The sequence below is a fragment of the Cyprinodon variegatus genome, unplaced genomic scaffold (genome assembly GCF_000732505.1).
Source record: "Cyprinodon variegatus isolate N-32 unplaced genomic scaffold, C_variegatus-1.0 Scaffold176, whole genome shotgun sequence".
Lineage (NCBI taxonomy): Eukaryota > Metazoa > Chordata > Actinopteri > Cyprinodontiformes > Cyprinodontidae > Cyprinodon > Cyprinodon variegatus.
Genome location: NW_015150629.1, coordinates 196,981 through 214,141, shown reverse-complemented (window position 1 = coordinate 214,141; position 17,161 = coordinate 196,981). Strand labels below are relative to the sequence as shown.

The window sequence follows — 17,161 nt, the reverse complement described above, 5'->3', positions numbered from 1 at the left end:
GATACTATACTATATTGTACTGTACTATACTATACTGTACGATACTATACTATATTACACCTCACTTTGATAGACTGCAACAATTTAACACTTTTAAAACTGTTACAGCTTAACATAGAACCTTACAACACCTTTCAATAATTACAACTACGAAAGGCAAAACTCTTTCGCTAAACCTGTAATTTCCGAATAGTCAGTGAAGGCAGCGTTCCACCTATCAAACGCATCCATGGATATTCCCATATGACGTGAACGCCGCGCAGGACGAGAGGAGGCAGAGGTGAAAAGTCTGGATCATGTTGTCATTCCAGCAGATGTTTACATGAACAGCAAAAAGGACACGATTTATAAGCATCTGCGAGTCGGCCAGCCGAGTAAGACCAGGTTTTGTCGATAAAGAAGGCACATTAATGGTGTTTTTAGCCAGCCGGTGTGAACAAGCTGAATTTTGTTATCGAGCTAGCGGAGGAGCCTGTTAGCTAACGGCCACCATCATCGCTCCTAGCCAGCTGTGCATCGCCCTGTCTGCCTACGATGGGAAACGCAGCGACTGCCAAGAAAGGAAATGAACAGGAAAGCGGTGAGCCCCCAGGAAGCCATCCTGTTTGCTTTTAGCCGTTTAATGTTAATTGTACCAGAATTTGTCAGCTTGCTGTTAAAACCCAACGGCTAGCATCATTTAGCAGTTTTTCCATCACTGGAGCAGACAGTACAGTAGCATGGGATGCAGGGAACAACCATCTTTGGTTAGGACACTTTTACAAAGCGTCCTCTCTGGTTGCTAATAATCGAAGTTCAAAACTGTGAGGGAAATGTTAAGAACCATCTTATATCTGAATTTTATATATCATCGTCAATCTGATCGTGGGTCTGAATGTCAAGGATCACGTGGTTCATGAAATAAACTGATTGTTTTAATATGTTTATTGCTTTAAGTGGAGCTATTTGTTTAACTTTAAAAGGGCCAATATCACGTGCCTGACAGCAAGATAACATCATCTAACAAGCTGCTAGGCAGGGCCTGGATGAAGCTAAAAACAATTAGAGTTTAAAAGCGTTTGCTTTGGCTAATAAGTCTTATTTTAGGTAACTTTACCACTAAATCAGTGTTGACAGTTTTAAATTGCTGTTCATTTCATTAGCAATATTACTGCTGTTATTACTGCTGTTATTAGCCATTTATTACCATTCTTTTTTCACAATATATATTGATCTTTAAACACCCTGGAACTCTGTAGTGTAAAAACCAGTTTATATAACTCCTCGTTCAAAGTAACCCTATTGTGCACCCGTTCTACAATGTAAATCTTCTATAGATTACTTGGGGGAAGCAGTCATGGGAATGTTGTTGTTGTTCTGAGTTGCCAGCCTAATCCAGCAAACTGTGTCATAGCTTGTGGCCAGTCTGCAGAGCCCTGGTCTTGACCTGCTTTCTGATTGGCATTAGTTTCTGCTGTCTAACAAACTTGTGATTTTGGCCACATGCAGTTTCTGCAGAGGGCTGCAACTAGAAACCAATGAAAAGCACAAGTCAGACATGTATGGTAACAAATCATTCTTATATTTTTAGATGTATTCTTAAAGCTACAGTGTGTAATAATTTCAGGGGTTTACAGACAGAAATGTTATGTAATATCTCCATATTTATGTTTGTGTTGCCTTAGAAATTGCTGTGCTACGGAAATTGCGCTACGGAAACACAGAGCTAACAAACTTGTTACTGTAGAGATTGCCGTTATGCTCCAATGTGACTTCTGCAAGTATACAGGGTTCCACTGAGAAACGTCCCTGATGTTTCACAGGTAGTGAGTACTGACGTTACTCAGAGATTATTCCTCGAGCTACTGACAACAGCAACTTAACTACATTTAGCGCTCAGAAAGGTAAATAAAATATGCTGAATTAGGATTATTTCTACTGTATCACACAGACCTCATAGATATACAACAAAATAATCTTCTGGATACACACCTCAGTTACTTCTCTCCAGCTCCTTTGGAGGGCTTCAAATCTTGTCTCCTCTGCTCCCTTCCTCACTAGGGGTGTAAATCACACCCATCTTGGCGATTTGATTCAGTATCGATTTCCTGACCCAACGATTCGAATATTTTCAACACTCAAGAATACGATACGATTTAATTCGATTAATTGTTTTTTGTTTTTTTTTTGTTTTTTACCTTACAGGCTAGACAATGTTTCAAATTTGAAATAAATCAATGAAAGCTGTGATGTTGTCATGCATTTTATTTAAGAATCAACAGCAAATAACAGAAGTAGAAAAGTTGTACTCCACCTAGGCCTATTAAAACCTCATTCACTGAAAAGTAACAATGCCTCTGCATTATAGATTCTGAAAGGCTTTGCTTCAAAAAATACTGCACAAAATCAGTGCAATGAGTGCAATGCAATACCTCGGCTCCAGAATGTCGACGTCCCCGCCCCCTCCGCAGACAGGAGGCCGGCTTGTTTTGTTTTTATGACCAAAATTGTGGAAAATAACTTGTGAAGTTTGACCAGCTAGAAGAGCGAGATGCGTGAGAACGCTGGGACCCTTTTTCCACCTGGATCCCTGCTATTTTTCGCCATCATGTTCCTCCGTTGTTGGACAAACTTGCCCCCACTTCCTCGCCGCCTCGGTCGTATCTAGAACCACAGCGTATAGCGCAGACCATGTTTCAATATTGAGCATAAATCAAAAATGTCTGTGTCAAGCTCACTGCGACATACTGCTGCAGGAGTATAACCAGGAAGCGAGGTAGGAGGGCAAAATAGGTTTAGCGCAACCGCAGCACGGGAGGGAGAACTACGCCCAGGAACAAATGGATAAAAATAGACCGGAGGAAAAAAAAAACATGAATCAACACTCTTGCGGACATGTCGATGCATCGGATTGTCGGCTGTTGGATCGATGGATCAATACAAAACGATTATTATTTACACCCCTATTCCTCACCCTCTTCCTCGTCTAATAACCACCATGCCACAGTCCAGACTTGGATTCTGTAATCTGGGAAGATATATGCTTCCAACCAACGCAATCTCACTATCAAACGTAACGCCTCCAGTTACTTAGTCTGTTTATAACACCATGCTAAGCAGCTCACTAAAACTTGACAACGATGTGGGGAAAAAATACCATCTATAAAATTCTATATATATATAAAATGACCTCGTCATCACTTTACAAGATAGGTGACGTTGCAGAACTTATTTTGTACCATGAAAGCTTCCGTAGTATTGAAAGGGAAGAAGCGGTGGGAGGAGAGTTCGATGTCGCTACAGTCCGCAGTCTGACCAGCAGATGTAGCTGAGAACTACACACTGCAGATTTAATATTTATTGCTATTTTGAATTTCACAATATTAACAATAAAAAAAGTTTTGATTGTCCTAGATTTTTTTTCTACATTGTTGACTGGATGGAGTAAACTGAAAACAAGAACTGGGCGATTAACGATAAAATCGATTGATTGAAATTTCTGTCTATTAAGATAACTTTTTTTGGAAAATCTTTATTTATTTTTATTTTTTGCATCGCTTATGCTTCCATAGCTCAGGGGGACATCGGTTCATCACTTTTAGATATATTAAGGTGACCTCCCAAAGGAGATGATTAAAATAAAAGCTTGTTTTTGAAAGTGATGCTTGTCATTTTTGATTAATCTATCAATTAATTCGATTAGTTATCTGACAGCAAAAGGTTCCTTAAAGATTTTTTAATTAATTAAACCAGGTGAAACTAAAACTTTTCAACTTGAGGAGTTCTGGATAGAGCCTATTGACGGACGGAATTTTTTCTTTTTTTTTATCTTAAATGCAAAATGTTTATATATATATATATATATATTTTTTTTTTTACAATTTTAATATAATAACTGCTCTAAGTAAGTTACTCTGTCAGCTGAAGGCATGTTGTACAGTCTCTATACTGTATTTAACAATTAATTGATTACTAAATTAGTTTATGATTATTTCAATAATCAATTCATCACCATAATCCAATTAAATGTTTCAGCCCGAGTTATTTTTGTTGTGAAAATTTAAAAAAGTATTCATTGGATATAGTAGAAACAATTCAGAGGCTAGATTTTTAAGTCATATCACCCACTGAATAAGTGCAGTATGTAACACATCCACCAGAGAGCATGTTTGCCGGAGCGAGGTGCTTTATTCCATCGCTTTATGGGTGTTTAAGGGTTCCCATCAGTAGTCTTGGTTTTCTGTGACTGCACAATGTTTTTCAAATTTCAAGCCAGGTCCTCCATGCTCTGTTGGATTTTTCTCCGCGAAAGCAAAACAAATCACGAAGAAAAAAAAAATTACAATTTGCCTGAGAGGTGTAGAAACAGCACCAACTGGACACATATTGGGCCACAGTAGACGAGGACGTGAACAGGAAACTTAACTTAATGTGGTTAAGCAGCCATTGCACAGGACTTGACTGCATACAGGAAGTTAGTGTCAGTGGTGTAAAACCTGCAAACGGTTGCTTTATTTGAAGGCTTTCTACACTCGCATATCAACTTATTTACCTTAGAAATGGCACAGGGGAAGGATCACTCCTTTGCCAGCCGCTTAATCCACAAATATCTTAAGAGCGGACAAGAGAGCAAGGGACAGGAGAGTGAAGTGCCTCAAATTTCTGAGTTCACCGTCATGTGGGATAAGTCGAGTAAGTGCAGTGGATGTCTTTTGTGCTAAACTTTAGCTCTGAGCAGGGTGGGCTGTTTCTTGCATTAGAAAAACTGAAAGTACTGAGATATTTTCTATGTAGCACCTATTCCATTAAACCATTGGCTCTCTTAATCTTTACAGCTCATGTATTGTGTCTGAAAAGTGTTTTTCTTTAAGTTTGTTGTGATATCAGGATTTGAAACTAAAAATAAAGTTTGTTTAACTTATTTTTTATTTCCTCAATAGCCTAAAATTTGCTTTTACTACAAACACATTTTTAAGATCATTTCTTACCTAGAAGCACTGCCATTTTAAACGTAATGCTTTTTATTACAGGCTGATTCAGGCACTTCCGTCATATAATATAATCGTACATTTATATATATGTCTTGTCATTTTTGTGCATCTTTTAGCATAAAATATCATTTTCATGGCTTTATTACAGTCTCCTACTGTCAGTGTTGTATTTTTTTGTCTTTGTGAAAAGCAAAATTGAACCATATTGTTAGGAATGGCAAAATAATATTTACTACTAAGTAAAGCCTGAAATAAATTCATTATATATTATATTAATATGCAGCCTAACAGTGAAGCTGCAGAAAATGTATCAAATCACTATGTCATTACAGTATAAGTGCGAGCATAATAACACTTGTTTGTGTTAGCCTTCGATGCACAAACAGGTCTAGATTTCACACATTGAAAATCCTTTAGCACTGATTGAGTGAGGTGTTATTTGTGATGACAAAAGACAAGGAGAAGAGTGAAAAAAATTGCATTTAGAAAGACCATCGCAGTTAACAACTGCGTTTCCTCATTTTGTTAAAACGCTCAGAAAGCCTCATTATTCCTGCACAACAACATAAATATCCTCGATTCTGTAGCTTATTCAAAAAGATGAATTGTCTAATTTGATTCGATGTCTTGTGATAAGGATGCATTACATTGTGTCCAGTGTTCTTTTTTTTCTACATGTGTTTCTGAAATGTTCTTGTTTTTTTTGCACTTCATAAAATGTTCTTCCTCTCTTTTTCTTCTCCATCATTTCCATCCATATGGGTGAATGTTCCTGCAATCCCTGGGCAAACTGTAGAGACTTTTGGTACGCTCATTGTTCCATGAGACATCCCAAGTCACAGAGAGAAAATGTATAATGCTCTTGGACAGCCTTGTTTCCCTAATTCCAAAACTTGCAAAGCAGTTGAACATGTCATTGAACTCATCCTGGTTTGGATTGTTGTGTTATGTGAAATTAAATGTTTTATAATGGCCATAAACCATTGTTAAAGCTTAATTTAAAATTCGATTGTTCATTTCATCTTTAGTATATGTATATATACTAACAATATTTAAGATCATCAAAGAAATAATAATAACACTGCGGAAAGTACTCAGCTTTCTAATGAAGATATAACAACTTTCTTAAGCATAACAGTTACCCAAACCTATCTGGCTACCTGTGAAGAAAAATTAACATATCATTAAGCATCTGTATAAATAAATAAATATAAATCATTGTGGGGGGATTTTGACCCACTATTTTTCATAGAATAGTTTTATTTCAGCCACACTGGAGGGTTTAGGAGCATGAGGGTTCTGTTTAAGGTCAGGGTTTAATCCCAGACTTTGAATATACCATCATTTAGAGCTTTGAGGTGTGGACTTTTGATAGTGTGCTTTTGATCATTTTTTCTGCTGCATATCCCAGTTATGTTAAAACTAAATGTCCCAAACTGATGGCTGGAAGTTCTCCTTCAAAATTACTTTCGGTCAGTTTTGGCCTTGAATCTTTCCCATAGATACAGCTTAGGCTCAGAATGTCTCTCATTGTTGAATCATGAAGACTGAAATGAACTGAGGCTCTGAGACCTTTGATGTTGTTCTGATGCCAGATGTCTGAGTGATTTTGGTGGACTGAGCTCTCTTATTAAGGTTCACCATTTCACCATATCTTTTCCTTTTTTGGATAATGACTCTCATTGTGATTTTCTGGAGTCCAGAAAGCTTTTTTTCCAGATGTTATCATCTGGTGCGATTTGTTTTGTCTTTTTAGAGATCTTTAAGCCTACTTCGTGTTGTGCAAAAGGTCCAGTTTAAGTGATTTCTTGAGTTAATGTGTCAAGCAGTCTCCAGACAAAGAGTAGTTTGGGAAACTATAGCAAACAATATAGAAAATCAAAGTTGGTTTATGATTTGATAAAGAAAATAATTACCTTTAACACTGAGGCAATTAGGTTTGGGTAGCTTTTTTTCACCTCTGTAAATTAAATCATTATTTAAAATTGGTTTTATTCAGGTTGGCTGACACAAAAACACTGTGATCATTTTAACATTTAAACATCACTACAAATAAACACAAACAAAAGAAGTTTTGACATGCACCACTTTCATAGCGCTAATATAATTAACAAAAAGTAAAAAGATGTATCCAGTCTACTCTCTTTAGTTTTATTAAAAAAAAAATGAAATTGCAAATTATCTAAATTGTTACTTTTCCATCTTTTTATTTTATGATCCATACAAAGTTTAGAACCCCATGGATTAAAAGCGAAGCTTAAATCTGTGATATCTGGCTGTTTTAAATGGCTCTGTGACTTCGGACACCTCATGTCTGCTGTGACTTTAACAGTGCACCGTCCTCATCATGCCTGCTCTATGTTCTTAGTTACATGTATGTTGTACCTTGTGTCTTTTTGTATATGGTCTCTCTCCTTTACCTGCACCCCTCTCCTTAAAGAGATGCAGAGCAGCTTCTCTCAAATTTGACCAGATCCGGAAAGTTCACAGAGCTCTTCGCATCACTTTGTGATTCAAAGTTTCCTGCTTAGGCGTGTGGTTTTGACTTTGACAACTTTTTTTATTTGCGTTTGATTTTAGTATAGTCTCCTCTCCCCACGACTTGCCTGACCTCAGAATGCTTTTGTTTCCCCCGAAGATGTAAACTGTTTGCTTTTTATAATCCCTGAATGTGAAATTGGACTTTATATTGCTAAGTACTGACATTTGAATTGTTTTAATACAATCGTGTTCCTTTTTTTCTTTTTTTTATAGTGAAAGAGTTCTTAGCTAAAGCCAAAGAAGATTTTTTAAGAAAATGGGAGTGTCCCCCACAGGTAATATCTTCTAATTTCTAAAATTTGAACCCTTTAGTTTCTATTCTTTTTATAAAATAGACATATTTTCAATGTTTAAAATGATATTATTTTCATCTACCGGTAGTTAAAATTGCTTGCATATTGTAAGCCTGAATGCTAACCCACTGGATAATTCACACCGTCTTGTAATACAGCAGCTCCTTTCACTGAAAATGTCCCCATCCAGCTAATATGAAATCAGCTTGAGCTATATCAATAAGGGGGGTTGCAATGCAAGTAATCCAGGCCTAAACACAGTTAAAATCCCTTTATTATTTTGATTGCTGTGTATTTCTTACAGTGTACAACAACCCTGGATGAGTTTGAAAGGTTCAAGACTCTGGGCACTGGCTCCTTTGGACGTGTGATGCTCGTGAGGCATAAAGGAACAAACCAGTTCTACGCCATGAAGATCTTGGACAAACAAAAAGTGAGCACATTTTGTTTTATAAAACCCATTGCCACCTTACAAACAATATTAGGTACTGTTGTCGTTGTTGTAAGGCTTGTAAACAGAGAAAGTTTGCAGGAGCGCTTTACATAAACGCAGAGGCTGTGTATCTGATGAAAGGAAATGGTGTGCTTCCTCTCATGCACTGCTGGTACGTTATCACCGAAAACCCCAAAGGCCCTCCACATGAGAGTTTCGATCTTTAAATACTGATGTGGAAGTGGTACAGACAGGCTTTCACGGTGTTGGTCTTCTGAAGCTGTTCTGCTCACTTGAATTTGACTGTTGAATTTAGAGGTTAAACCTGTGACTTTCTTTTTCACTTCAACAAAACAACTTCAATTTTTTTCCTTTACTTGGCTTAGCCTCTTTTTGCTCCTTAGCATTACTTTATAAGAGAAATGAGATGTAATCTTGGATACCTATGTGTCACAATCTAACTATTATTATTATTTTTGTTACAGTAGTAGTTCCCTACACTTTTTTTTCTGTGACTCCTTTCTGCACTCAGATAAACTTCCTATTCCCCTTTGTGAATATGTCCATTTCCTGTCTACATGACCTTCTCTGTAGCTTTAGACGTGGTTTGTACTCAGTGTTTGATTTCAGAGCGTTCTTTCAGCTGCTCATCTCACTCAAAATGTGAATATTATGCCTTGAATAGTATTCATACCCCTTGGTATTTTACACATAGTATACAAAGTGTGGCGTGCATATGTGGTAAGCCCCTAGAGTCAAAACCTCATCCAATCATCTGAAATGCATTTCTATCAGCTCATAGTTAGATGAAGAGGCCAAGTATTGCTATAGTACACAGTGTTATAAGCATTTATCTACCCTTTAACTTGGCTGTTGTCAAAAATGTTTTGATTCTCACTCTTCCTCTTTAGCATTGGTTGTAGGTTAAGGCAGTAGTTCTGAAACTCTTCTTGATGGGTCCCAATTTAATTTAGAATAAAGTGCTCAATCAGTTTTTTTGACAGCTGAAAAAAAGAAAAGTCAGTTGCACTATACAGTATTGCAATAAACTGAAGTATAATTTCCCTTAAAACACAAAACAACCTCTTCCATGCATCCATCCATTTTCTGTCATGATTATCCCAGCTGGGGACCCGCTGAGCGCTGGTGCCTATCTCCAGCTGTTAATGAGCGAGAGGCGGGGTCCACCCTGGACAGGTCGCCAGTCCATCGCAGGGCAACACAGAGACAAAGAGGAAAAACAACCATTCACAAACACACTCACACCTAAGCAGAATTTAGAGAAGCCAATCAACCTAACAGTCATGTTTTTTGGACTGTGGGAGGACGCCGGAGTACCTGGAGAAAACCCATGCATGCACAGGGAGAACATGCAAACTCCATGCAGAAAGACCCTGGGCCGGGAATCGAACCCAGAACCTTCTTGCTGCAAGGCGGCACAGCTACCCCCTGTTTCACTGTGCATCCCTGCAGCAACCTGTCGTAAACTGTAACTATTTTATTGTAACTGTTTACTTTGTTTAGTTACTTAAACGGAAAAAAAAGGCTCCTTTATGCCTTGTGGCCTTAACTTAACTTTCTCACAGCTGTATACCTGATGTGTTCCCTATGGTCGTTGGTCTTGGATGTTTTCTAAAACACTTCGGAGGCCTTAAAAAAAACTGATGAATTTCTACTGAAATCAAAGGACTCATAGCCAGACTTACTAATAATTTGATAACTGAGAGCTTTTGCACTTTATTTAAAACTATAAGATTAAAGTGGGTGAATACAAAAGCATGCAGAAACCAGGCATACTGGATTTTAAAGCAGTTATGCATCCTGATAATTCAGTTTTAGGCTGAAACAACTTGTTCCTGTGAAGTGTACCTATTTTGTACAAGATTAAACAATTTGCTGTATTTAGCTTATGTTTTTGTTTAGTCTTGAAAACCTTTACTTATGTTTGTAGAAGAGGTCTTTGATGTATCTCAACCCTTATCTAGACCACTGGTCATATGGTGCCTTGTTATTTTGCATATCTGCAAAAGCTGGTGAGTTGTTTGGAATGAAGGCTTTGCAGCACAGCTGAGCTGTTTAGTTTGGAAATTTGGGAATTAATTTACTACGCTGTTAATCTACTTTATTATGAGGGAAAGAGAGTTTTTAAACACATGGTTGATATAGCTACAGCATTTGACATCATTTAAGGTAAAATGTTAATTTGTTTTCAGAATCTTGAAACTGCAGCCGTCACATCCTAGCAAATCTTATTGCCAGGTTTTATTTTAGTCATTTGGTGGTATCTCTGCTGCTGTGTGCTGACATACAACTTCGACGCCTATCCGACACATTAGGGAGCATCCAGAATACTTTTCATTGAATTCTCCATTGCTCTGTGTTTTCAGGTGGTGAAGTTGAAGCAGATAGAGCACACATTAAATGAAAAGAAAATACTACAAGCCGTGTCCTTCCCATTCCTCGTCAGATTGGAATACGCTTTCAAGGTAATGATGGAGGTGAAGCCTTCTGCGTCTGAGTTTGAAGAGTTTCTTTTTCCAGATGTCGTTTTCAATACTTCATTTTTGTCCTGAAGTATTCATGCTTTTGATCATTTTCTTACAACATTCCCAAATATTGATCCTATCTGAGTTTGCATAATTTGAAAAGCCTCTGATTATGTGATTTCAGTAAGCAAATGTAGCATCCGAAACAACATAGCATACATTTATGAGAGACGCACCGATCTGAACATCCCGACCGAATATAAGCTCCAATACTGACTGATTAGTTACATCAAATAAAGGATGAATGACCGATCCAGTCATTTTTAATTTTATGGATTCTGGTTACTTCAATCAGATGACTGTAACGCTGATTACGACACTGTAGAGAGTATACAAAGAAGCTACTGAGGATTTACATCTGTGTTCATTTGTTGCCTTTTTTTTTAACAATGTTTATATTAAGCGTGATGCCTTTTACTCATTTGGCAAGGTAAACGGTTGATTTATTCAACAGAAGTATCTAATCGGTATCGGATATCAGCCCATATTCTCAGACCGTATATCGGTATCAGACTGGATCGGGGAAAAAAAAAAAAAAAAACAGATCAGTGCATCCAATATTTACCATTTCATTACTTTACTGTTGTCTCTTGAAAGAAATGCCAGGGCTTGTGTTTCTTTACTGTTTAGGAAATTTTTCTAATTCTGAGGACTAAAATTAGACCGATTATATTGTTGTCATACATTGAAAGAACCCCTGTGATAAATGTCGTTAATGTTCCAGGACAACTCGAACCTCTACATGGTGATGGAGTATGTGCCCGGTGGAGAAATGTTCTCACACCTTAGACGCACAGGACGGTTCAGGTACAAGGCGAATCTGATGGTTATGGTTTAGTTTTTTTATTTGTCATGGACTTATTTGCTTATTTCTCTTGAAATAGTCCAACTTTTCTACAGTCTCTCCAATCATGTGTTTCCTTTTTTCAGTGAACATCATGCAAGATTTTATGCAGCTCAGATCGTGCTCACCTTCGAGTACCTTCACTCTTTAGACCTCATCTACAGAGACCTGAAGCCTGAAAACCTGCTCATAGATCAACATGGATACATCCAGGTAACCAGGTCATCTCAGATTTAGTGTAGAAAAAAATAAAGTTACCAGAGCAGAAACAAAAAAATAAAGTGGACTTACCTTTTTGTTTTTTGATAAGACTTAAAGAAAAATCACATTTGAACACATTGTCTTTGCCTTTTCACTTGGATGTCATCTTCTCTCAAGGTCACAGACTTTGGTTTTGCCAAGCGAGTAAAAGGCAGAACCTGGACATTGTGTGGAACTCCTGAGTATCTGGCTCCTGAGATCATCCTCAGCAAGGTGAACCATTGTCGTCCATCTTCCTCCACCGAAACTGATAGGCAGTCAGGCAGCGTTTCTATGGGGTTCAATAACATAGTAGCAATCATATAAAAAAACGTAGTATTTGTGCAGAAGTTCATCTTTTATAAAAAGCTTCCTTATTTTTCTATAACTTTAACTCTACTGTCATATAATTGGATGTTATTGTCTTTTCAATCAGACAATCTTTGAACAAAAACAAGAAAACTTCAAAGTGCAATTGGTGTTGATAAGTGCTATTCAGGAGTTCTAAGTTTATTATGGCAAAAAACATCTCTGGTACTACTAAGCTCTAAAATGACAGGAATAAAAAGATTTTAATACCATCTAGACTTTTTATTTTTATTATTTTATTGTTCCTGATTAAAAAGAAAACAAAAAATTCCTCCATTTGCTACATATGTTGAAATATAGGATGTAGCGGTAAATTAGATTGTTTTGGTCAGTTATTGGTGTAAAACAGCACATCCTGCATAAAGTATTTTACTACATTCTTCCTTTTAACACCTACAGTAAAACCTATAACCTGCTTATTGCTGCAAAGCTGTTTGTGCAACTCTATTAAAGCTGCTTCCTCTGGCAGCCCATATCATGATTTGGTTTGATCGCTCATCTGTTTGATTATCTCTGAACATATAAAAGCATTTTGGACTGGGTTCTTAAATGCAGATAGTTGGCTCCAAAGTGTCTTCTCAGGGCCAAAGAACAATACCTGAGGACTAGGGCTGGGTAAAAAAAAATCGATTTAATCGATTTCGAATTGATTCCTTTACATTTTGGCAAAATCGATGTCTAGGGAATGAGATCAAATAATTTTATAGTGACGCGCGTGATGTTCAAATTCAAATGAGCAGGAAAGATGTACTCAAGATGACTTCAAGACAGCTGCAGACAGCTGCAAATATAACCAATAGGTTGACTGAAGACATTCATAAATTGGGGCTGACCAGCAAACACCCTTTAGTTGTTACAGACAATGCTGGAAATATGGTTTCTGCAGTGGAGATAATGCAGCTTATGCATGTCTGCTGTTTCCCCGCTGTATCACGTCTGCTTGCTCATGTGAGGCTTCACTTTTCGCTTTTCACAAACAAGTTTGCACTTATGAGACAGTTTTGTTTACATATAAAGTTTAAACTGTCTGATTTACAAGTTTGCACTTTGTGTTTAATGTGACAGGAAAAAAATAAAATACATGAGTATTTTGGAATACAGTTGAACCACTTTCACTATTGTAAAAACAGATCGAATCAAAATTAATATAAGGGGACACCAAGTACTGTTTATTAACCAATGTTTTGTGATAAACTGGGATAACTACATTTTAAGCTTCAAAGAGTCAAAGAAATGTTTCCTAAAGTATACAAAACCCAGAAAAGGACAAAGAACCACTCATTCTTTGAACGTGTCGTATCAAGATATAATCCTGGTTAAACTCTTTCGTTGTGACCTAAAAAAACATCTAAGCCAGCAAGAAGACAAATAACTTACCAATGAGCTTGAAGAAACAGACACTCATAGAAAAAAATCTATATTCATTGATCACTGATATCTGGAAAAAAAAAAAACAAAAGGAGAAAACAAACCAAAAACCTGTCATTTTTCACTATTTAGGGATGTCAGGTATAAACATTACAAATCTTTGTAATTCTTTCAACTCTATTGATTATCAGAAGTTGTATTGGTGCTGACATGCGTGATGTACATTAACATTACAATAAATTTTGGATTTATCACTTTTTAACTGAAACTAACAACTGAGCACTGATATGTTCAGAAAATAAAATACCGCATGAAGTGGATTTATTTTAAGATTTGAAAGATTGATCTTTAATTGTTGAGTTAAGTGGGATTATTGTTACGTTTGCTTTTCCATTGATTCAAATTCAGGGGAGCCTTATTCAGTTAATGATATATGAGATAAAAAAAAAAAAAAACAAGTTAATGGAAAAGGACTTTAAAGATAAGCCAAGTAGTTTTTGTTCTCAAACATCATATTGGCTTTAAAGGCTTGAGTGACTTGTCTGTGTTCGGATTTATTTCCCTTGACTCAGACACAAGACTGGAAGTCAGGAGGCTTTGATGCAGGCAGGAATTGAAGCTGACTGCTGTGCTGACATAGTGCATTATCACCAGGGTTATACCAAGTGACTCTAGGTGTTTGATGGCTGCACAACAGCTGCAAACAAAGCATTTACTCTCAGGATAGAATATTGTGTGGCTCCTAAAGCTAAAGCACACATTTCTACTCTTATCATCTTAAAAGGGGAGTATAGATTAGATTTGATTCAATAATCGTGGCACATTTTATTTTTGTTTTTACAGCGTGAAGCTTTCCCAGACTTTATCTAGGGAGTAATTGTGATTTGATTTATCTCCTTATCTCAGGGCTACAACAAAGCTGTTGACTGGTGGGCTCTTGGAGTTCTTATTTATGAGATGGCTGCTGGTTACCCTCCTTTTTTTGCCGATCAGCCCATACAGATTTATGAAAAGATCGTGTCTGGCAAGGTAAGAAAAAATAGTTAATTTTGTTAGAATATGGGAGTTGATTCTCTTACATGGTTTTCTGTTGGCTCTTCTCATTTATAACTTATTTTAAATATATCTTAGACTCGTGTAATCTGAAAATCATAAATTAAAATGTGTTTTGGTTATATACCAATAGCATATTTCCTCACTCAACTTCATATTGCTCTGTTGCAATATTAATTTTTTGAATGCGTCAGTGTAATAAACTGCAGTTAAATTTCAATGTAGGTTAGCTAATCAGTTATTAGGACCTATTTCATGCTTCATGCTGACAGTTTACCTTAGTCTGTGGGGCTAAAAGACATAAACTTTAAAATAATGATTAAGAAAAAGAAATGATTGAAAGTTTCCAAAATTATTAGTGTGATTTTTTTTTTGTCTTTTTGTTTGTTTAAACATTTAATGATTTATTTGTTTTTAGAAGGTACCAATACATTAACATAAATACTGACTGGAAAATAGAGTTCTTCTATTTTTGAGTGAATACAAAAATCTGTGGTGTTTGTGGCTCTATGCGTAAAGTCGTAATCTAGCAAGAGTTTTCCCCAGTTTCCCCTCGTCATGGGAAAGGCACTAAAGTCAAAGTTGTCTTCTGATCTGTTCTTTAACGTCTGTGTTATAGGATTGGGTGATTGTGGCTACTAATGGTAAAGATGTGTCCAAACCAATAAGTGGCCCAGTCAAAATCCATATTCATATCAAACTGTGACGTGATATGACCTGAAACGGGACAAAATTTAACCACAGCAATGTCCTGTTGCTAAAAACGCCTAACAGTAGTCATGCTTTTGGTTCATTTTAATGAACTGTTGCCCCCAAAAAGAAAAATGTTTTTCAAATTTGCTTTTAACTGCAATTATTCACATGAAAAATGATGTTAATTTTTCTGAAATATGTAAGCTTAGGAGACATTTATAAGAAAGAAAATAGATGTTGCCGGCACTAGAATTTAGTTTGTCTGGAAGTTTTATAATTTGTTGGTTTATGGCATTTTAGCTCTTTGATGAGACAGAAACATATATATATTTCTATGTCAATTTCTTCTGTTGATCAGGACACGTTACTTCTTGCCTTGCAGGTGCGATTTCCATCTCACTTTAGCTCCGACTTGAAGGACTTGCTGAGGAACCTGCTCCAGGTGGATCTGACAAAGAGATTCGGCAACCTAAAGAACGGTGTAAACGACATAAAGAACCATAAGTGGTTCTCTTCAACAGACTGGATAGCCATCTATGAGCGAAAGGTATTTCCTTTTCCTCAAACACTTACATGTCTTTCATTCCACGCTGTCAGATTTTGCCCTACGTTGGCACTTTTTCAAACTTTGTTTCAGGTTGAAGCTCCGTTCTTGCCGAAGTGCAGAGGACCCGGAGACACAAGCAACTTTGACGATTATGAAGAAGAGGACATCCGCGTCTCGCAAACAGAAAAGTGTGCAAAAGAGTTTGCTGACTTTTAGCCAAGGCCTGAGCGGTTCCTGCGGCTTTGGGATATTTGCACTCTGGTGAGAGATATAAGGTGGAACTGAGGCCATCCCGTGCTCCTAACAATCGCCTCGTTCCTTCATTCCACACTGCTCAAATGAGGTCCTTTTTGCCATGCCCCCTGGTGCTGTTGGCATTGATCTACACACAGGCAAATTCTGCAGACACCTTGATGTGCTGCAACGAAGTACTAGACCACATTGTCATAGTTTTTTTGTTTTATCCTTTAATCTTGACTCTCCTTGTGTAAAGTTTGAATGTGAAAAGGAACATGCGAAATGACTTACTCCCTTTTTAATGAGGTACAGAGAGTAGTAGTATTACCTGTTGTTGCAAATGGTATTGAAGGAGTTTTTTTTTTTTTCTTTTTATCTGTTTTTATTTTTTGTCGTCTTTTACAATCCTCATTGTGATTTTTAGGGAAGGGGTATGGATGAGTTTTGATGCATTTCAAAATAATTTGGCTTCCTCAAGACCTGGAAAGGAGTTTTTATTTAGACTTAAAAAAGTGAGACATCCTTTATTTATTTTCTTTTTAAAGCATGACCACGTTTTTAACAGATGCAGTTCATTTTTAGATTAAAAAACAGATGCATTTTTTTCCCCCGCTATCAGTTCTTAAAGAAAATAATTACTAGTAACAAACGGCATCAGGATGCAGAAACATGTCAGCTAAAACATTTGTAGCATGATTTATTCATATCTAATCACAGAACATTTCCTTTTTACCTCAGTCTTTTGATGGAGAGAAATTCTATATTTTCTAGGTACAAGTATATTTCACAAGAAGTGAACCTGAAGATGTTTGCGTTCTGTCTGTGCACACAGTTCGTATGTTTGTGGTACGTTTAAAAGTATGTCCAGAAATGCACTAGCATGGCTTTTTTTTTTTTTTTTCCCAATAGCTTAAAGGTCAGTTTGTTACATTATCTGAAGGGTAGGAAGCAGCGGTGTTCATATGGGGTGACCTTTGCCCCCTTTACGTTGCGTTTTGATTTTTTTTTGACAGCTGTGTTTCTTTTT

The 17,161-nt window shown here is 36.9% G+C and overlaps 1 protein-coding gene across 3 annotated transcripts; it reads left to right on the top strand.

Moving 5' to 3' along the window:
- The first annotated feature begins 261 nt into the window (after positions 1 to 261).
- On the top strand, positions 262 to 17,149 carry prkacb (protein kinase, cAMP-dependent, beta catalytic subunit). Of its 3 annotated transcripts, XM_015378640.1 has the most exons (11): positions 262 to 580; positions 5,767 to 5,775; positions 7,725 to 7,786; positions 8,109 to 8,237; positions 10,625 to 10,723; positions 11,508 to 11,590; positions 11,714 to 11,840; positions 12,006 to 12,101; positions 14,511 to 14,633; positions 15,733 to 15,897; positions 15,988 to 17,149. In XM_015378640.1, exons 1-11 carry the CDS (start codon positions 535 to 537, stop codon positions 16,111 to 16,113), a joined length of 1,065 nt encoding a protein of 354 aa, XP_015234126.1. In that variant the 5' UTR covers positions 262 to 534; the 3' UTR covers positions 16,114 to 17,149. The 3 variants fall into 3 exon arrangements, with proteins under 3 accessions (XP_015234126.1, XP_015234127.1, XP_015234125.1); XM_015378641.1 differs by lacking the exon at positions 5,767 to 5,775; XM_015378639.1 differs by lacking the exons at positions 262 to 580; positions 5,767 to 5,775 and adding an exon at positions 4,380 to 4,671.
- Positions 17,150 to 17,161: the final 12 nt, after the last annotated feature.

Excerpts from the sequence above, each read along its gene's own strand:
- prkacb (XM_015378639.1), top strand. The coding sequence starts at position 4,539 with ATGGCACAGGGGAAGGATCACTCCTTTGCCAGCCGCTTAATCCACAAA. Across the intron at positions 4,672-7,724 it reads CGTCATGTGGGATAAGTCGA|TGAAAGAGTTCTTAGCTAAA; the intron begins GTAAGTGCAGTG and ends TTTTTTTTATAG. Across the intron at positions 10,724-11,507 it reads GATTGGAATACGCTTTCAAG|GACAACTCGAACCTCTACAT; the intron begins GTAATGATGGAG and ends TTAATGTTCCAG.